The sequence below is a fragment of the Nycticebus coucang genome, chromosome 9, assembly GCF_027406575.1.
Source record: "Nycticebus coucang isolate mNycCou1 chromosome 9, mNycCou1.pri, whole genome shotgun sequence".
Lineage (NCBI taxonomy): Eukaryota > Metazoa > Chordata > Mammalia > Primates > Lorisidae > Nycticebus > Nycticebus coucang.
In genome coordinates, this window is record NC_069788.1 from 44744388 (window position 1) to 44761222 (window position 16835).

A 16835-nucleotide genomic window follows, 5' to 3' on the forward strand; every position below is an offset into this window, starting at 1 on the left:
TTCATTTGTAGGTAAAAAGTAATGGAGTTATTCTATTACTGCTAAGTATATAGGACCCATAGGTATTTTTGGAGGTACTTCGCTACAATACTCTTTTCCTTATCTTTTTACCATCAGAGACTTCAGACATCTCTCTGGCAGCCATGATCTTTACATGAAATAGATAGGCTCTGCTAACAGAAAACCTCAGTCCTGGGCCAGACACTTAACATTTTAAATCTCATCAATATCAAAGGATTGTAAAGATTAAAGTTCCAAGGATTACAGAAAGAACATTTCCCATCCCATAATCCCAGGCTCCAAGCTAACACCAACGATCAATTGAAACAACTAGATAATACTCTCTAACAATCATTTTAAGGAGAAACTAATTATTATTTGTGAACACAAAATGTGGCTTTTAAACTACTAATGAAGGAGGGGAGAGAACTGTGGAAAAGCAGAGTTGTAGCAATCACTGGAAATAACTTCAAATATACAGGCTTCTGGTTTCTTGCCAATTGTTTAGATTCACTTTCCTTGCACACACTCTGGCCCTGGTAGTGCACCTGGCAGTTCATGTGTCCAAAAAAAATCTTTATCATTCTGAACTAGGGCAAGAGGGAGCTGAATTTTCTCACAGGTAAAATTCAGGGATGTAGAAACTGATTGAGAGGAAGACGAGAATTTTCTAGATAAAAATTCTTTAAAAAGCAACATGGGAGGTTTATCCTCTTCATAAGCTATAGGGCATTCCTCAACATTCTCTAAACTAATATATCATTTGCATAAGTTTAACTTTATCTAACTTTCCTACATTCCAGGGAAATTGCCATTGATTTAAAAAAAAAAACCAAATGCCTATCTTGCTTAGTCAAAATGTTCCAAAAGGATTTTGTGTTACACTCTCAAGTAAAAGGAAGAACTCCCAGTTGCTTAAAACTAAGAGCAAGGACTCCAGTGCCAGTCTGCCTTCGTTTAAAACCAAGTTTCATCACTTCCTTGGGCAAGCTACCTGATTTCTCTGTGCTTCAGTTTCCTCATTAGTAAAATGGCAATACTACAGTGCATTCCCCAAAGAGTTGCTACAAGGACAAAATGAGTTAATATTTGTTGTGCTAAGAACAGTGCATGGCACAAAGCAACTGCTACAAAAGCAACTATTATATTAAAATAAATCCCTAATAAAATTTTACCTAAGCATATAGTAAGTAGTGGCTTAAGTCTCATCCAAAGAGACTGAGTTCTGCAAGTAGTCATATGTAGTGCCATATAAGCAACAGTTTGGGTGTCAGACTCCTCTGATTATATACTCCTCTGTGTGGCCCTAAGCTAGTCCCTCTAAACTTTTGCTTCCTCACCAGTAAACTGCAAATAACAACAATTACCCAGCAGGTAAAGTGAGAAAATACAGACGTAAAGTTCTTGGCACAAAGTATTAAGCCCTCAAGAAGTGACATTATTTCTTGACCCCAAATATACACGTAAATACCCACCTACAATAAAGACAGCAGAAATAGCTCTGAGCTGTTCTGCATTAACTACTTCAAATACTATAGCATGAGCTGGCCTTTTCATTGAAGTTTTATCTCAGCTATAGGGCAACATGAAGAAGCAAAAATAAGGTGGCTGGACTCAATGAAGACAAGAGTCAATGCACAGACTTCATCAGGCTCAATCTGAGGATGACTGGTGAGCATTATAGGGATAGCTGTAAACAAAGCCAGGTCTGGGGCTCCTCCCCAGGGCCAGCAGAGTTAAAAATCTAAAAACAAACACCAGAATGTCTCAGAATCTTCTAGTGACGCAAGTAAACATACCTAACTGATCTGCCTTGTAATCTTTTCTGGCCATCAGACTTTTTATAAGTAGTGCTCAACTATAATTTAAAAGGAAAAATAACTTGAGAAATAGGATTATTTAAGGGAAACAAAAAAAAATCACAACAAATGTTTAAAAGAGTAAAAGGAAAACAAAGTCAACAGGTTAGTTCATGCAGACAAAATGGCTGTGGTGCAGGCAGACGTATCCTTGAGAAGGATCTTTCAAGATTAAAGCACCAACTTTCAAGTAAGCATTTTTTAATAAAATGTATTCCTTAAAAAATTAACACTCCTGAGATTTTAAACTTTTTCTGCAACTGGAAGGCCTGTAAATAGGAAATCTGACTAGAAATGGCAAAGCTGAGAGTCACAATATGCACAAAAGAAAAAACGGTATTAAAAATTTTACTTTCGGGCGGCGCCTGTGGCTCAGTGGGTAGGACGCCAGCCCCATATACCGAGGGTGGCGGGTTCAAACCTGGCCCCGGCCGAACTGCAACAAAAAAATAGCCGGCTGTTGTGGCGAGCGCCTGTAGTCTCAGCTACTTGGGAGGCTGAGGCAAGAGAATCGCTTAAGCCCAGGAGTTGGAGGTTACGGTGAGCTGTGTGATGCCATGGCACTCTATCTAGGGCCAAAAAGTGAAACTCTGTCTCTACAAAAAAAAGAAAATAATAAAAATAAAAAAATAAATAAAATTTTTACTTTCTTGGGCGGCACCTGTGGCTCAGTGAGTAGGGCGCTGGCCCCACATACCAAGGGTGGCGGGTTCAAACCTGGCCCCAGCCAAACTGCAATAAAAAAATACCCAGGCATTGTCGCAGGCTCCAGTAGTCCCAGCTACTCAGGAGGCTGAGGCAAGAGAATCGCCTAACCCCAGGAGTAGAGGCCACAGCACTCTACTGAAGGCAATAAAGTGAGACTTTGTCTCTACAAAAAAAAAAAAAAAAAAAATTACTTGCTTGCTATAACTGTCAACTCAAGTAAATTAAAAAAAAAAAATTTACTTTCTTGGCTGGGCACAGTGGCTCATACCTATAATCCTAGCACTTTAGGAGGCCAAGGCAAGTAAATAGTTTGAGCTCAGAAGTTTGAGACCAGCCTGAGCAAGAACCAGACCCCTGGGCAGTTCCTGCGGTTTAGTGGGTAGGGCACCGGCTCCACATACCAAGGGTGGAGGGTTCAAACCCATCCCCGGCCAAACTGCAACAAAAAAATAGCTGGGCGTTGTGGTGGGCGCCTGTAGTCCCAGCTACTTGGGAGGCTGAGGCAAGAGAATCGCCTAAGCCCAAGAGCTGGAGGATGCTGTGAGCTGTGACACCACAGCACTCTACCGAGGGTGAAAAAGTGAGACTCTGTCTTTACAAAAAAAAAAAAAAACAAAAAACGAACCAGACCCCATCTCTACTAAAAACAGAAAAACTACCTGGGTGTTGTAGTAGGCACCTGTAGTTCCAAGATACTCAGGAGGCAGAGGGAGGAGGATCACTTGAGCCTAAGAATTTGAGGTTGCTGTGAGCTACAATGATGCCACAGCACTCTACCCAGGGCAACAGAGGGAGACTCTGATTAAAATAAAATAAAATAAAATAAAAAATTTTACTATCTTAATCCTAGTAAGGGCGAATGCTTAATAATTCCTTCCAAATATAAAATTAATGCTACTAATCCATTTCAGTGAATGCTCAACAATGCTGACTACTGGAGGTATTATTAGTGGGACATACATTTTGAGCTGCTTTCCCACTCACAGTAAAGGACCTGACTAATCTCCACACATCATGTTGTTTCCAGTTACCATTAACAGAGATAAGCACAGTGTGTAACCATGACATAGGATGGATTTTACCACATGGAGGCACAGCCAGGCCACAGCTTCAAGTCTTCCAAGAACTGTCTGTTTTTGAAGTTTCCCATAATAAAAGTTAGAACAACAACAGAAAGCTGTTTCATTCTGCTCTGAGCATATTGCTGCATGTATTTGTATTGCTAATGGCCCTTTTCTAAACATTTTGCCTCTGGAAAAGAACCAATGAGGGCCTAAATTACTATTACAAATCCTGTGCTTGGGGAGGAGCACAGTGGCTCATGCCTGTAATTCTAGCACTCTGGGAAGCCAAGGCCAGTGAACTCCTTAGCTCACAAGTTCAAGACCAGCCTGAGCAAGAGCAAGACCCCCATCTCTAAAAATAGCAGGGTATTGGTGGCAGGAGCTTGTAGCCCCAGCTACTCAGGAGGCTGAGGTGAGGGAATCACTTGAGCCCAAGAGTTTGCAGTTGCTGTGAAATATGACATCACAGCACTCCACTGAGGATGACACAATGACACTCTGTCTCCAAAAAAAAAAAAAAAAAAAAAATCCTGTGGTTGGCTTTTTTACCAAGAACCCGCCAACATGGGCTGCGTTCCCACTAAAACCATGAATTAAACAGCCCCAGGTCATCATTGAGAAGTACTGCAAGTGTCTGGGCAAAGATTTTCACACAAACAAACACATGTGTGAGGAGATTCCCATCATTCCCAGCAAGAAGCTCCGCAACAAGATAGTGGGCTACGTCACACACCTGATGAAAAAGATCCAGAGGGGCCCAGTGAGAGCTGCAGGAGGAAGAGCGAGAGAGGAGAGACAATTATGTCCCTGAGGTCTCAGCCCTGGATCAGGAGATCATTGAAGTAGATCATGACACTAAGAAAATCCTGAAGCTTTTAGACTTTGGCAGTCTGTCCAACCTCCAGATCACTGAGCCTACAGTTGGGATGAATTTCAAAACACCACATGGAACTGTCTAAATATATCTGCTGTGCTGTAACATTTTAATAAACTTGGGATAAAAAAAAATGCTGTGCTTACACAAAGGTAGTTTTCTGAATATAAGTGGCATTTAGCAGCCACAGATAAGTACATTACTTCCCAATAAGAAGAACGAAGAAGATGTAAGGGAGTTCAGAATTATTATGAGGCCTCAAATTCAACTGCATATAAGTGATTTTGCAATGGTTAAATATTAAAGTTACCCCTACTACTTCACTGAGTATATAAAATGTTATAAGCATGAATGGGCACAAAAACCTACCTACAAGGATGGTCATCACCAGGCTATTCTAATAGCAGCAACTAAAAATAAACACATGTCCCATGGCAGGAAAGGGGTTAATTATAACTCATATACACTATGGGTATCACTTATCCATTTAAAATGAGGTTGAGGACGACAGAATATGATAGGAAATTGTTCATAATACATTAAGTGAAAATTTAAGACAAAGTATGTAAAGAACAACGTCATTTCTGTCAAAAAAAAAAAATATACGCACAGATGAGGCCATGCAAGGTGGCTCACACCTGTAATCCTAGCACTCTGGGAAGATGAGGCAGGTGGATTGCCTGAGCTCATAAGTTCGAGAGCAGCCTGAGCCAGCATGAGCCTGAGCCAGACCAAGACCCTGTCTCTAAATAGCTGGGCGTTGTGGCAGCCGCTACTTGTCCCAGCTACATGGGAGGCTGAGGCAAGGTGAACACCTAACCACAAGAGTTTGAGGTTGCTGTGAGCTATAATGCCATGACACTCTACCCAGGGTGACAAAGTGAGACTCCGTCTCAAAAAAAAAAAAAAAAAGCACAGAAATAGACCAAGTATGTACGATAAAACTAAAATAGTTCATTTCTTTAGGTAGTAGAATTATAAATGATTTTATTTTTCCTTTGTGCATTATATGTCTTGCAATTTTTCTAAAATAAAGGCAGAGGCTTATAATCCCTTATTTGTATTTCAGAAATCCAAAAATTCTAAAAACATATTTTTATAAGTTACTGGCAAACTTACTTAGCTGTAAAACCTGATCCCAAATGATGACACTGCTTCATACTTATCCCATTTAATATGAATATTTACAGATTTCACCGAAGACATATGTTACAGGGTGCTGTCACAATCCCCTTAGGGGCTTAATATCACTCTCCGATAACCAAAAAACTCTAGATTTCAAAACGTATCTGGCCTCAAAGTTCCAAAGGATTGTGAACCTGGACTGCTTTGCAATTTTGCCACCAGAATGATTTTGTAGGCTTTTTGGGCGGCACCTGTGGCTCAAGGAGTAGGGCCCCGGCCCCATATACCGGAGGTGGTGGATTCAAACCTGGCCCCAGCCAAGAACTGCAAAAAAAAAAAAAAAAAATTTTTTTTTTAGGCTTTTAAAAATGGGACTCTGCATACGTGAAAAGTTTCAGAGGCTCTACTACAAATTATTATAAATTTTAAAATGGCAACATCCATAAAAGATACATCCTTAACAAACAAGATCATCATTCTGATTCATCCAGGGTGGCAAGCATCTGGCTCCCATCAGATGATTCTAGCAGCCAAGGTTTACTAAGCCCTTGGCATGTGTAGGCATTATATCTTACTTTAGTTTATTTCATGCTGCTTTAGAAGGCAGGTATCATTACGTGTATGAAAACACCAGGCTCAGAGAAGTTACTTGTCTAATTCATGGTCAGAATTAGGTCAGAGCCTGAACCTTACCATGCTATGCCTTCATCATCTACCCTCCACCATTTTTAATAGTGGGAATAATACCACAAGCAGATATAAGTGACTTGTTTTAAAAATTCTTTTTTGATTTGTAAACTAAACAAATTTGATCTACAAATTACTAAGAAAAGATACATTTGAAGCCATACCATATAATTTCTAGTATTACTACCATTAACTCTAACCACACCAAAGTTATTTGAAAATGTTCTATCAATGTAATATAGTATACAATATAATTTTCTATACCACAGAAAATCTCCCGGTAATCTTTTGGAAATCGTGTGGGAAACATTTTCTGAGGGCCTGCCAAAAAAGAGACCAAGTTCCTACCCACAGGAGAGCCTGACTTTTCCCCAGAACAAACTACTCACTACTTTTGGGGTTTCCTTGGTGTCTCTGGGCTACAAAACCCCACAATTAACTTTCCCTACTGAAGACTAGGGCAGAAATAACCTGGACTTCCTTTTTGTAAACCAAAATTCACAGCTATTTGGGGTAACAAACCAATGGGGAAATTTTTTCTGGCCAAAGAACGCAACTTTCAATGGGACTACAACCTCCTGTGACAAGTGAACATGCTGAAGGAGACTGGATACAAATCAAATTCTTCAGATCACAAATTTGGTTCACTGTTCCCTGTCTCTACTTTCTATAACTAAGACAGTAAAAACTGAATTCAGAAAATAGGAGACCGATGACTTATTAAACTTCAATAAATAGCTGTCCTGTTCAGTTCAAGACTGGGCACTTTAGATTTTTAGATATAAAGTGATCACCAGAGAAGTCATTTCCAGGAAGGTTACAGAAGGTTACCTTTTTTTCTTTCATTTTGTTTTTTAACAGGATTACCACCTTCTGCTTTAGAGAAAACAATAATGTCTGTACAGCAATTCCAAAATACAGGAACAGAACTGCTAACCCAACAAAATCATACTTAAAAGGGTTATTTTAAGAAGTTCTTGAAAAACTCTTTTTAATTAATTAAAGTATTTTAGTGGAAGACCTAGAAAACTATTATACTGGTGCAGAGTTATATTTTGATTTTTTTTTTTTTTAAGGCAAGCACAAAACAAAGTTACTGAGGAAGAGAAAGGTAGGTTTAGAGTAAGAGCAAGATACAGGCTTACAAAGCAAGATAGGTTTGCCACACACAGTAAATGCATCTCCATTGCCAGGGCAAGTAGGCAAAGAGGCTTTGTTTTTGTTTTTGCATACTCTTAGAAGAACAGGAACTTAGATCAGACAAGTCCATAAGATGCCGCTTCCAGGCCCTTCCATTCTTCAATCCTTATATGGTCAGTATTGCCCACTTCCTTAGGATGTTAAAGCCATTTTGCTCAAAACAGACACTTTCAAAAGAAACTTGGCACAGTAGAGGGCAAAAATAAAAGGGTTATCGTGAGAAAAAGCTGTCGGGCCATTATAATCTCCATGCTATAGATCCATTCTGGGAGTGAATAAAGAATCATTTCAATATGTTAGCCACTCTTGGGCGGCACCCATGGCTCAGTGGGTAGGGCATCAGCCATAAACACCGAGGCTGGTGGGTTCGAATCCAGGCCGGCCAGCTACAATCAACAAGATGCTAGCCACTCTTTTAAAAACAAACAAACAAACTAACTAACTCTAGTTGGGCATGGTAGCTTTAGTCCGTAGTCTCAGTTCAGAAGGTTGAGGCAGGAGAATCACTTGAGCCCCAGAGCTCAAGGCCAGCCTGGGCAACATAGCAAGACCCCTGTACTAAAAAAATTTCCTAAAAAATGAATTCCTTAAATAAACATTAGGAATCTTTTTTTTTTTTTTTTTTTTTGTAGAGACAGAGTCTCACTTTATGGCCCTCGGTAGAGTGCCATGGCCTCACACAGCTCACAGCAACCTCCAACTCCTGGGCTTAAGCGATTCTCTTGCCTCAGCCTCCCGAGTAGCTGGGACTACAGGCGCCTGCCACAACAGCCGGCTATTTTTTGGTTGCAGTTTGGCCGGGGCCGGGTTTGAACCCGCCACCCTTGGTATATGGGGCCGGCGCCTTACCGACTGAGCCACAGGCGCCACCCTAGGAATCTTTCTTTAACACTATGAGTTACTTGTCATAGCTTCTGACATTTGGGAGAACCTATTATTGTCCTCAAATGAGGTCCATTTTTCAAAAACTTTCATTCTTCATTCCTTACTTTAGAAATCTTTTCATATTCAGAAATTCATATCTGTTCTGCAACAATCATTTTTCTTTTCACAAAATGGCACAGTAGAAACCAGCTTATAGCCACATTTATCACTACTGTCCATAAATTTTCAGATTTCTCCAGCAAGCTTCCTTGACTTTCTCCTTTCTTATTCATTCTTCTCATAGTTTAGAAATTAAGTATAATGTGGGTGGCGCCTGTGGCTCAAGGAGTAGGGAGCCAGTCCCATATGCCGGAGGTGGTGGGTTCAAACCCAGCCCCGGCCAAAAAAAAAGAAAAGAAAAGAAATTAAGTATAATGTTCTTAAACCATGACACACACTCCTCCACAGCTGTGATCTTTGGCTTAGTTTCTTTGTGCTCCTGAACCCTGAAGAGTACACTTCACTTTACTTTTCATTCACATACATCAGTATTTAGCTCAAAATCCTAATACAGGTTAAAGCTATGACACAATTATTTTTCATTTAACATTTCCCTCAGACCTTTCGGCCTTTTAATTGATAGAATTCACACCCAAATCTTTTCTTTTTTTTTTTCTTTTTGTAGAGACAGAGTCTCACTTTATGGCCCTGGGTAGAGTGCCATGGCATCACACAGCTCACAGCAACCTCCAGCTCCTGGGCTTAAGTGATTCTCTTGCCTCAGCCTCCCGAGTAGCTGGGACTACAGGCACCGGCCACAATGTCTGGCTATTTTTTTGGTTGCAATTCAGCCAGGGCCGGGTTTGAACCCACCACCCTTGGTATATGGGGCTGGCGCCTTACCGACTGAGCCACAGGCGCCGCCCCCACTTTTTTTTTTTTTTGAGACACAGTCTCACTATGTCACCCGCAGTAGAGTGCCGTGGCGTCACAGCTTACAGCAACCTCAAACTCTTAGGCTTAAGCAATTATCCTGCCTCAGCCTCCCAAGTAGCTGGGACTACAAGCACCTGCCACAAGGCCCGGCAATTTTTTTTTTTTTCTTTTGTCATTGTTGTTTAGCAGGCCCAGGCTAGGTTCAAACCCACCAGCCCCAGTGTATGTGGCCGACGCTGTAACCACTGAACTACAGGTGCAGAGTCCCAAATCTTTTTTTTAAATCCAAATCTTACTGGATTCTCATACAGAAGTTGCTTTCATGCAAATCAGTAGTCTAAATCTGCATTACATTAACATCTGAGTGCCTGCTATGTGTCCAGTGCTAAAAAGTACTATAAGTGAGGTTGCTTAATACAAAGCCTGAGCAAAACTTCCAAGCTATAGACTCAAGGTATGCATCCATTAACAAATAAAAAATGAGACAGTATAAACCATAAAACTATTGTTTCTCAGCCTTTTGGCTAAAATCAAGTGTAGTCCATGCAACTCAGAACCTCTGTTAAGACTAGACATTTTGGATAACTAACATTTCTAGATAATCTACTGCTTATCCTTTTAAGTAATGAAAATTATATTTGAATCATTTTGGATAGAAAACTAAAATACATTTATGTTTTTCCTACTTTAACAATCTACATCGAATATGATTTTATTTTTATTTGATGGCTAAAAGTCATAATAAATTATGGCCCTAAGATATAGCACAATGGACTCAGCGCCTGTGGCTCAAGCGGCTAAAGCGCCAGCCACACACACCTGAGCTGGTGGGTTCGAATCCAGCCCGGGCCCGCCAAACAACAGTGACGGCTGCAACCAAAAAATAGCCAGGCATTGTGGCAGGCAACCTATAGTCCCAGCTACTTGGGAGGCGGAGGCAGAACTGCTTGAGCCCAGGAGTTGGAGGTTACTGTGAGCTGTGATGCTACAGCACTCTACCCAGGGCGACAGCTTGAGGCTCTGTCTCAAAAAAAAAAAAAAAAAGATATAGCACAATGATGCTTAGGGCCTACCTACATGTATAGTGCTCTATACATCTATGTTAACAGCCTCAACAGACTGTAAGGTGGGATAAATTATGCTAGACTTCTATGCTTTTTCTGTCTCTGTTTTTGTCAATCTGTTCCATAGACATAGCATACCACTTTAAACTGTGTAAGAGAATAGAGCATGTATAAAGAGAAGGGCTAATTCTGATAGAGTAGCTGTAATGTGCCAGGTCTGAGATAAATTTTACAGTGCGTCTAGCAACCACTTGGTCTGGCACAAAGGAGATGTGCAAACATTTGGCAAATTAATGACATTAATGTGCCTGCCTAAGTAGGTCCCCTTTCTTATACACTGTTTCTAATCTGCCATGGCTTAGAAAACAGATCCCCAGGTATGAAAGAACACATTTATTTATTTATTTTAAAGACAGAGTCCCACTTTGTCACGCTCAGTAGAGTACCGTAGTGTCACAGCTCACAGCAACCTCCAGTTCTTGGGCTTAGGCAATTCTCTTGCCTCAGCCTCCCAAGTAGGTGGGACTACAGTTGCCCGCCACAATGTCCGGCTATTTTTTGTTGCAGCTTTGGCCGGAGCCAGGTTCGAACCCACCACCCTCAGTATATGGGGCCGGCACTCTACTCACTGAACCACAGGTGCTACCCAGAATAAACACATTTAAAATGTATCTGGCGGGCAGCACCTGTGGCTCAGTCAGTAAGGTGCCGGCCCCATATACCGAGGGTGGTAGGTTCAAACCCAGCCCCGGCCAAACTGCAACAAAAAAATAGCCAGGTGTTGTGGCGGGCGCCTGTAGTGCCAGCTACTTGGGAGGCTGAGGCAAGAGAATTGCCTAAGCCCAAAAACTGGAGGTTGCTGTGAGCTGTGTGATGCCATGGCACTCTACCTAGGGCCATAAAGTAAAACTCTGTCTCTACAAAAAAACAAAAATAAATAAATAAAATGTATCTGGCATGGTACTTTTTTTTTTTTTTTTTTGGCCGGGGCTGGGTTTGAACCCACCACCTCTGGCATATGGGACCAGCGCCCTACTCCTTGAGCCACAGGCGCCGCCCTGGCATGGTACTTTTTACAGAGCAGGTGCATGGCAAAACTATATGTGCTAAACTCAGGATGGCTAACATTGAACACTTAGAATGTGCCAGGAATTATAGTAAGATCCTTATACACATTACCTAAGACAATACCTATAAGGCAAATAATATTATCCCCATTTTACAGATGCAGAAAATGAGGATCAAAGTGGTTCACTTGAATAACATCAAGTAGCTAGTCAATGGTGGAGGTGGAAAGCGAATCCAGGGAGTCTGGCTTGAGTACAAGCGATCTTAAGTATGACACTGTACTGCTTCTGAATAAATGTACAGTAAATAAGGAAGGTCAGAAGAACAGCTTATAACAACTTTTTCCCAGTAGACATCTTCTTTGCTGTCTTTCTCACTATCAGGTATAGTCTCAACAAGTGAGGGTTACTAGATATAAACATTTTACTGACAGGTTAAAGAAATAAACTGTGAAAGCTAGGCAAGCAAAATACACTACAGATAATGTGTCCCAAAGAAGTAGAAGCTTGAAAGATCTGTGTGTATTAGGGTCATCAGGGAGGGCTTTAAGAAGTTAAGATGTAAGCCCAAGCACTATAAGAGAAAAGGGATAGGGTGAGTGGAAGGGGACATTTTGTAGCTTAAGAATAAGCACAAAGCTTTTTTGGAATTTGGGGGAGAGGGTCATAAACAGACAAACACACATATAGTTTGGAACATTTATATTTACTTAGCTGTAAGTTCCTGTGCCTGCCATTTTTACTTCATCACTCAAATACCTGGACAAAGGCAGGTTGCAGTTGGCAGTATAAGTGGGGGTAGGATATGGCAGCAAATACAAAGGCCAAATCTGAAGCTATGATTCCAAAGCTCTCATTAAATAATCCAGAGTCTTTAGCAGGGAAGGGGAATTGGGGACATAGGGGACCTACCCTCTACTATTTCCAAACCAAAACCACTTTCACTTGCTAAGAAATCTTTCACTACAAGCCTGAGCAAGAGTGAGACTCCGTCTCCACTAAAAATAGAAAAACTAGACAGGTGTGTAGCAGGCTACTTGGGAGGCTGAGGCAAGAGGATCTCTTGAGCCCAAGAGTTTGAGGTTGCTATGAGCTACAATGATGCGATGGCACTCTACCCAGGGAAAGAAAGAGACTCTGCCTCAAAAAAAAAAAAAAAAAGAAAAGAAAAAGAAATCTTTCACTATATTTAACTAGAGTCACCTTTAATTAACGACACACCTAGTGTGTGTCGACACCTAGTGCCTGCAGATCCTCCCTGTCCCTAAGAGTCACAGGAATGAGAGGCTGGGGAGGCTCTTAGGCATCTACACTCCCTGCAACAGACAAGGAGCAGTCAGGAGTCAGCTCTCTAACTGGGGAATGAAGACACCACTCACACTTCATGACAGAGACCAACACATTAACAGGAGGCCCAAAGTAAAAACACTGTGCTCAACAGATGTCCTAGTCTTGCTTAACTCTACGGTAGTTAAATCCCCAGAAGAATTTCAGCAGCCTCTGAGTGAGTGCACTATGAATAACTTGACCTATACTTCAAGGAGAGAAATACGTGAAAGTTTCTCACTTCAGCAGGATATACTAGGGATTAAGGAAACTCTGGAGAATCTCCAAACACTACATCATTAACTCATTAGAGACAGAGGCAACTCCAAACTTGTAAAGTCTTTCTCTCTCAGACATTAGAACTGCACAGTGTCAAAGTAATCAAAGAAAGGGGCAGGGAGTGGTGGCCCAGCTCTGTGGCACTTTTCATGTTAATGATCTCTTCACCACCATTCCAGTAGTGACACCCAGTCTCTATCAAGAGGCTGAAAAGTAGGCCAAGTGCAGTGGCTCACATCTGTAATCCTACCACTCTGGGATGCCAAGACTGGTGGATTTCCTGAGCTCTGGAGTTCGAGACCAACATGAGCAAGAGCAAGACCCTGTCTCTACTAAAAATAGAAAAACTAGCCAGGCATTGTGGCGGATGCCTGTAATCCCAGTTACTGGGGAGGTTGAGGCAGGAGGATCGCTTGAACCTGAGTTTGCAGTTGCTGTGAGCTGGGACACCATGGCAATCTACCCAGAGCCACAGAGTAAGGCTTTGTCTCCAGAAAAAAAAGTAATCAAAGTTAAGATTCATAACCCAGGGCGGCGCCTGTGGCTCAGTGAGCAGGGCGCCAGCCCCATATACCGAGGGTGGCGAGTTCAAACTCAGCCCTGGCCAAAACTGCAACAAAAAAAAAGCCGGGCGTTGTGGTGGGCGCCTGTAGTCCCAGCTACTCCGGAGGCTGAGGCAGGAGAATCACCTAAGCCCAGGAGTTGGAGGTTGCTGTGAGCTGTGTGACGCCACGGCTCTCTACCGAGGGCAATAAAGTGAAACTCTGTCTCTACAAAAAAAAAAAAAAAAGATTCATAACCCAACTTATGTATTCAATGTACATTTATTGAACATCTGTGAGTCATCAGGCACGGACCTAGGGACTAGCGATATAAATATAGGAAAGACTGTCATTCTGCTAGATGGAAGTATGCCCATTTATAATGATTTACTTTTATCATGCCTAACCACTCAAGGATCCAGGGAGGAAGTTCTCCTAGTGCCCAATAAGCACCAAATTAAGTTTGCTTTCTCACTTCTCAGTTCTTTGCCTCTGACCATGGGAAGTCCACCTGGAACCTTCCCACCGTACTTCAGCTAACCAAATCCTCACATCCTTCAAGGTGAGCTTAAGTCCTCCTCCTTCTGGAAGCCCTGACCTCCATCTTATCAGTAAGTGATGTCTCTGTTCTTTGAACTATTGAAATTAAACCAAGTCCACCATCAGTTTATTTCGAAATTTATTTAACTCATAAGTGCTTCAGACCTTAAACTTAATTTCAACCATTATTTGAAAATAATTTTTTTAAAAAAGAAAAAGAAGAAAGAAACTTATTGTCCTGTAATTGATACAAATCTTGAGTACCTACTATGAGCATTGTTCAAGGGGCTGGAGAAATTGCAACAAACAGTACTGGGTTTTGCCTCCTAAAAAGAAGCTCCTGGAAAGGGTTCCTCTCTTACAGTTGTTTTTAAAATCTTCCTATAAAAACCTGGGTTGGTACTCAGTTCTTAAAACCTAACAATTTATTAAAGTCTTAGGCTTCCTTGGTCCAAGCTCATTCAAATTGAAGTTACATCAAGTAATAGGGAACAAAAGCTAACGAAGCCATTTCTAAATGAACTTCCACTTCTTAAAAACCTCAAAAGAACAAGGAAGGAAAAGAAAACAGTCTATGAAAACGCTGCTGAGCCAACACATTTTACTCACACTGACAAAGCACCTCCAAATTCCCTTCCAAGCCACACAAAAATGATCTTTTTCCCTCAATCCTTACAGCTTACATTCAAGTGTTTATTTTAACAAGAGACCTTGGAAAAGTTTAAAGCACTCCTCAATTTCCTAAACAAGTCTTTCTAAACCTTTATTTCTGAAGGAATAAGCCCCCATGAATCCTGTATATGCCACATACACTAATCCAATGAGCTTTACTGCAAGGAACCCCAGTTTTAGCTTCAAGCACCAGAGAGGCTCAAAGAGGAACACCTGGAACGTGATAAATCCAGAGACAATTTTAATACAAAAGCCAAATTCTGCACAGCCTAGTGGAAGGTTCCAAGTTCCTAAGAGAAGGGAATCAACAGAACGTCCCCCAGGACAGTAGCGAGATTCCGCAAAGCGCTGAAGTTTGTGCAGGAGGTGAGAGAGATATTACGTGTATATGTAATATAATATATATATTTTCTCTCTCTCTCTCAAGTGACTTTGGTGAGATACAATAGCAGGACCCCAGAGAGAACGAGGGCGAAGCCAGGCTAAGCCATGCGGCGAAGGCTGCCACCTGGGCACTCCCACCATTCTTCGCAGCCCGGCCAAGCTAGGAGAGCGCGCCGCCTCCAGCTCCCCGGCCCGCAGGCTGCCTGCCCTCTCCCTTGGGCACGCCACAAGCCCACCCTGCCCGGGTCTCAGGAGTCCCTAACTCTCTGGGGACCCAAGAGACGGGGGTGGGGGTGGGGGAGGTGTAGAGGAGGTCTCCAAGCAGCGGCCCAGCCCCGACGCGAACCCACCTGAGCAGACTGGAGAGAGGGTGGCTGGAAGAGCCGAGGCCGCCACCGCCGCTACTGCCGCCACCCCCGGAGCCGCCGACGCCGCCGCTGCCCCCGAAACCTGAGGAGAGCCGCTTCCCGGACAGCAGCTTCTCCACCGCCGGGAGGTGCCCAGTACGGGCCGCCTCCAACAGCTCCTGCTCCTTCCCCATCCCCAGGGCCGTCAGCCCTCGGGCCCCCTCCCCGGGGATGCCGCCTAGCCTGCTCCGGTTCCCAAACTTTCCGTCTCCGGGCAACGCACCCCCCAAACCCGCCGGAGAACCCCCCCCTTTTCCCCGCCTTCCCCACCAACCACGAGAGCGTCACTTCCGGGATCTGGCGTCACGCGTCATCGTGCCCCGCCCCTTGCCCACCTTGCTTGGGAGGAGCTCTTCAGACCTGCGCAGGTGGATCTATCTGTGCCTAGACAGGCCTGTGGTGGGGAAAAGGGTACTGCCCTGTGGACCCCCATTGTATATGTGGAAGGGCAAACTGGGCCCATCTGGACTCACCTTCCGAAGTGTGCTCCTTCTCTAAAGGTTTTGGGACCTCCACGGGTAGGAAATACGGTTAACATGTACAGGGAGTGCAGAAACAAAGAGAAATGTGGTAAGGCGCACCTACATTTCCAAGTCCGTTCTTACAAATCAAGTATGTAATAGATGTGGGGACCTAGCTCCAGGGGTGAATGAAACGCCCTGCCCCTCATACTTCAATGAGAGAAGAGAGGAAAAAAATTTAATGGAAATATCCTCGCCACTTCATCTTCTCAAAGAAATGGCTCTTTAAAGAGAAACGCAAACAAGCAACCTCCCTCTCTATAGGGTTTCCTTTTAGTTTTGATGAAATAAGCAAACTAACTTGGAAAGGTCAGGTTTGTGAAACCAATCCCAATCTTGAGTACCGATGAACTGGAAGAAGCACTTAATTGGATAGAAACTATGCCTGTTTTGTTCCCTGGTACTAGAACTGCTAAGTCGAGGTACGCGGTCAATAGTTGTGGAGCGAATAAATGGGACTATCCATTTTGCTGAAGCTATGTGACTTTTTAAAGGTGCTTGCGGAATAGAAGGGAAATGCTGATAATTGAATGTTAACAAAGGCCCCCCTGGTCTAGTTGAAATATACAAGGTTACAAAAGTTTCCTAATCCAAGGTAGCCGCATTCCACGACACTGGTATTCAACAGAATTGAGTTTCTTCCGTTCCCCACCTTTCCCTTCAGAAACAGGTTAAGGAAGAGATTAACCCATGTTGGATTTTTATCAAGGCGGAAA

General features: G+C 42.6%; 1 protein-coding gene across 9 annotated transcripts in view; it reads right to left on the reverse strand.

Moving 5' to 3' along the window:
• ANKS1A (ankyrin repeat and sterile alpha motif domain containing 1A) overlaps positions 1 to 15888 on the reverse strand; it is a 230548-nt gene extending 214660 nt beyond the window's left edge. For 2 of the 9 annotated variants that reach the window (XM_053603237.1, XM_053603236.1), the window contains exon 1: positions 15542 to 15888. In XM_053603237.1, the coding sequence (XP_053459212.1) occupies positions 15542 to 15732 (191 nt within the window). In that variant the 5' untranslated portion in view covers positions 15733 to 15888. The remainder of the gene's footprint in view (positions 1 to 15541) is intronic. The other 7 variants (XM_053603230.1, XM_053603229.1, XM_053603235.1 and 4 more) reach the window with 5 other exon arrangements.
• Between the last annotated feature and the right edge of the window lie 947 nt (positions 15889 to 16835).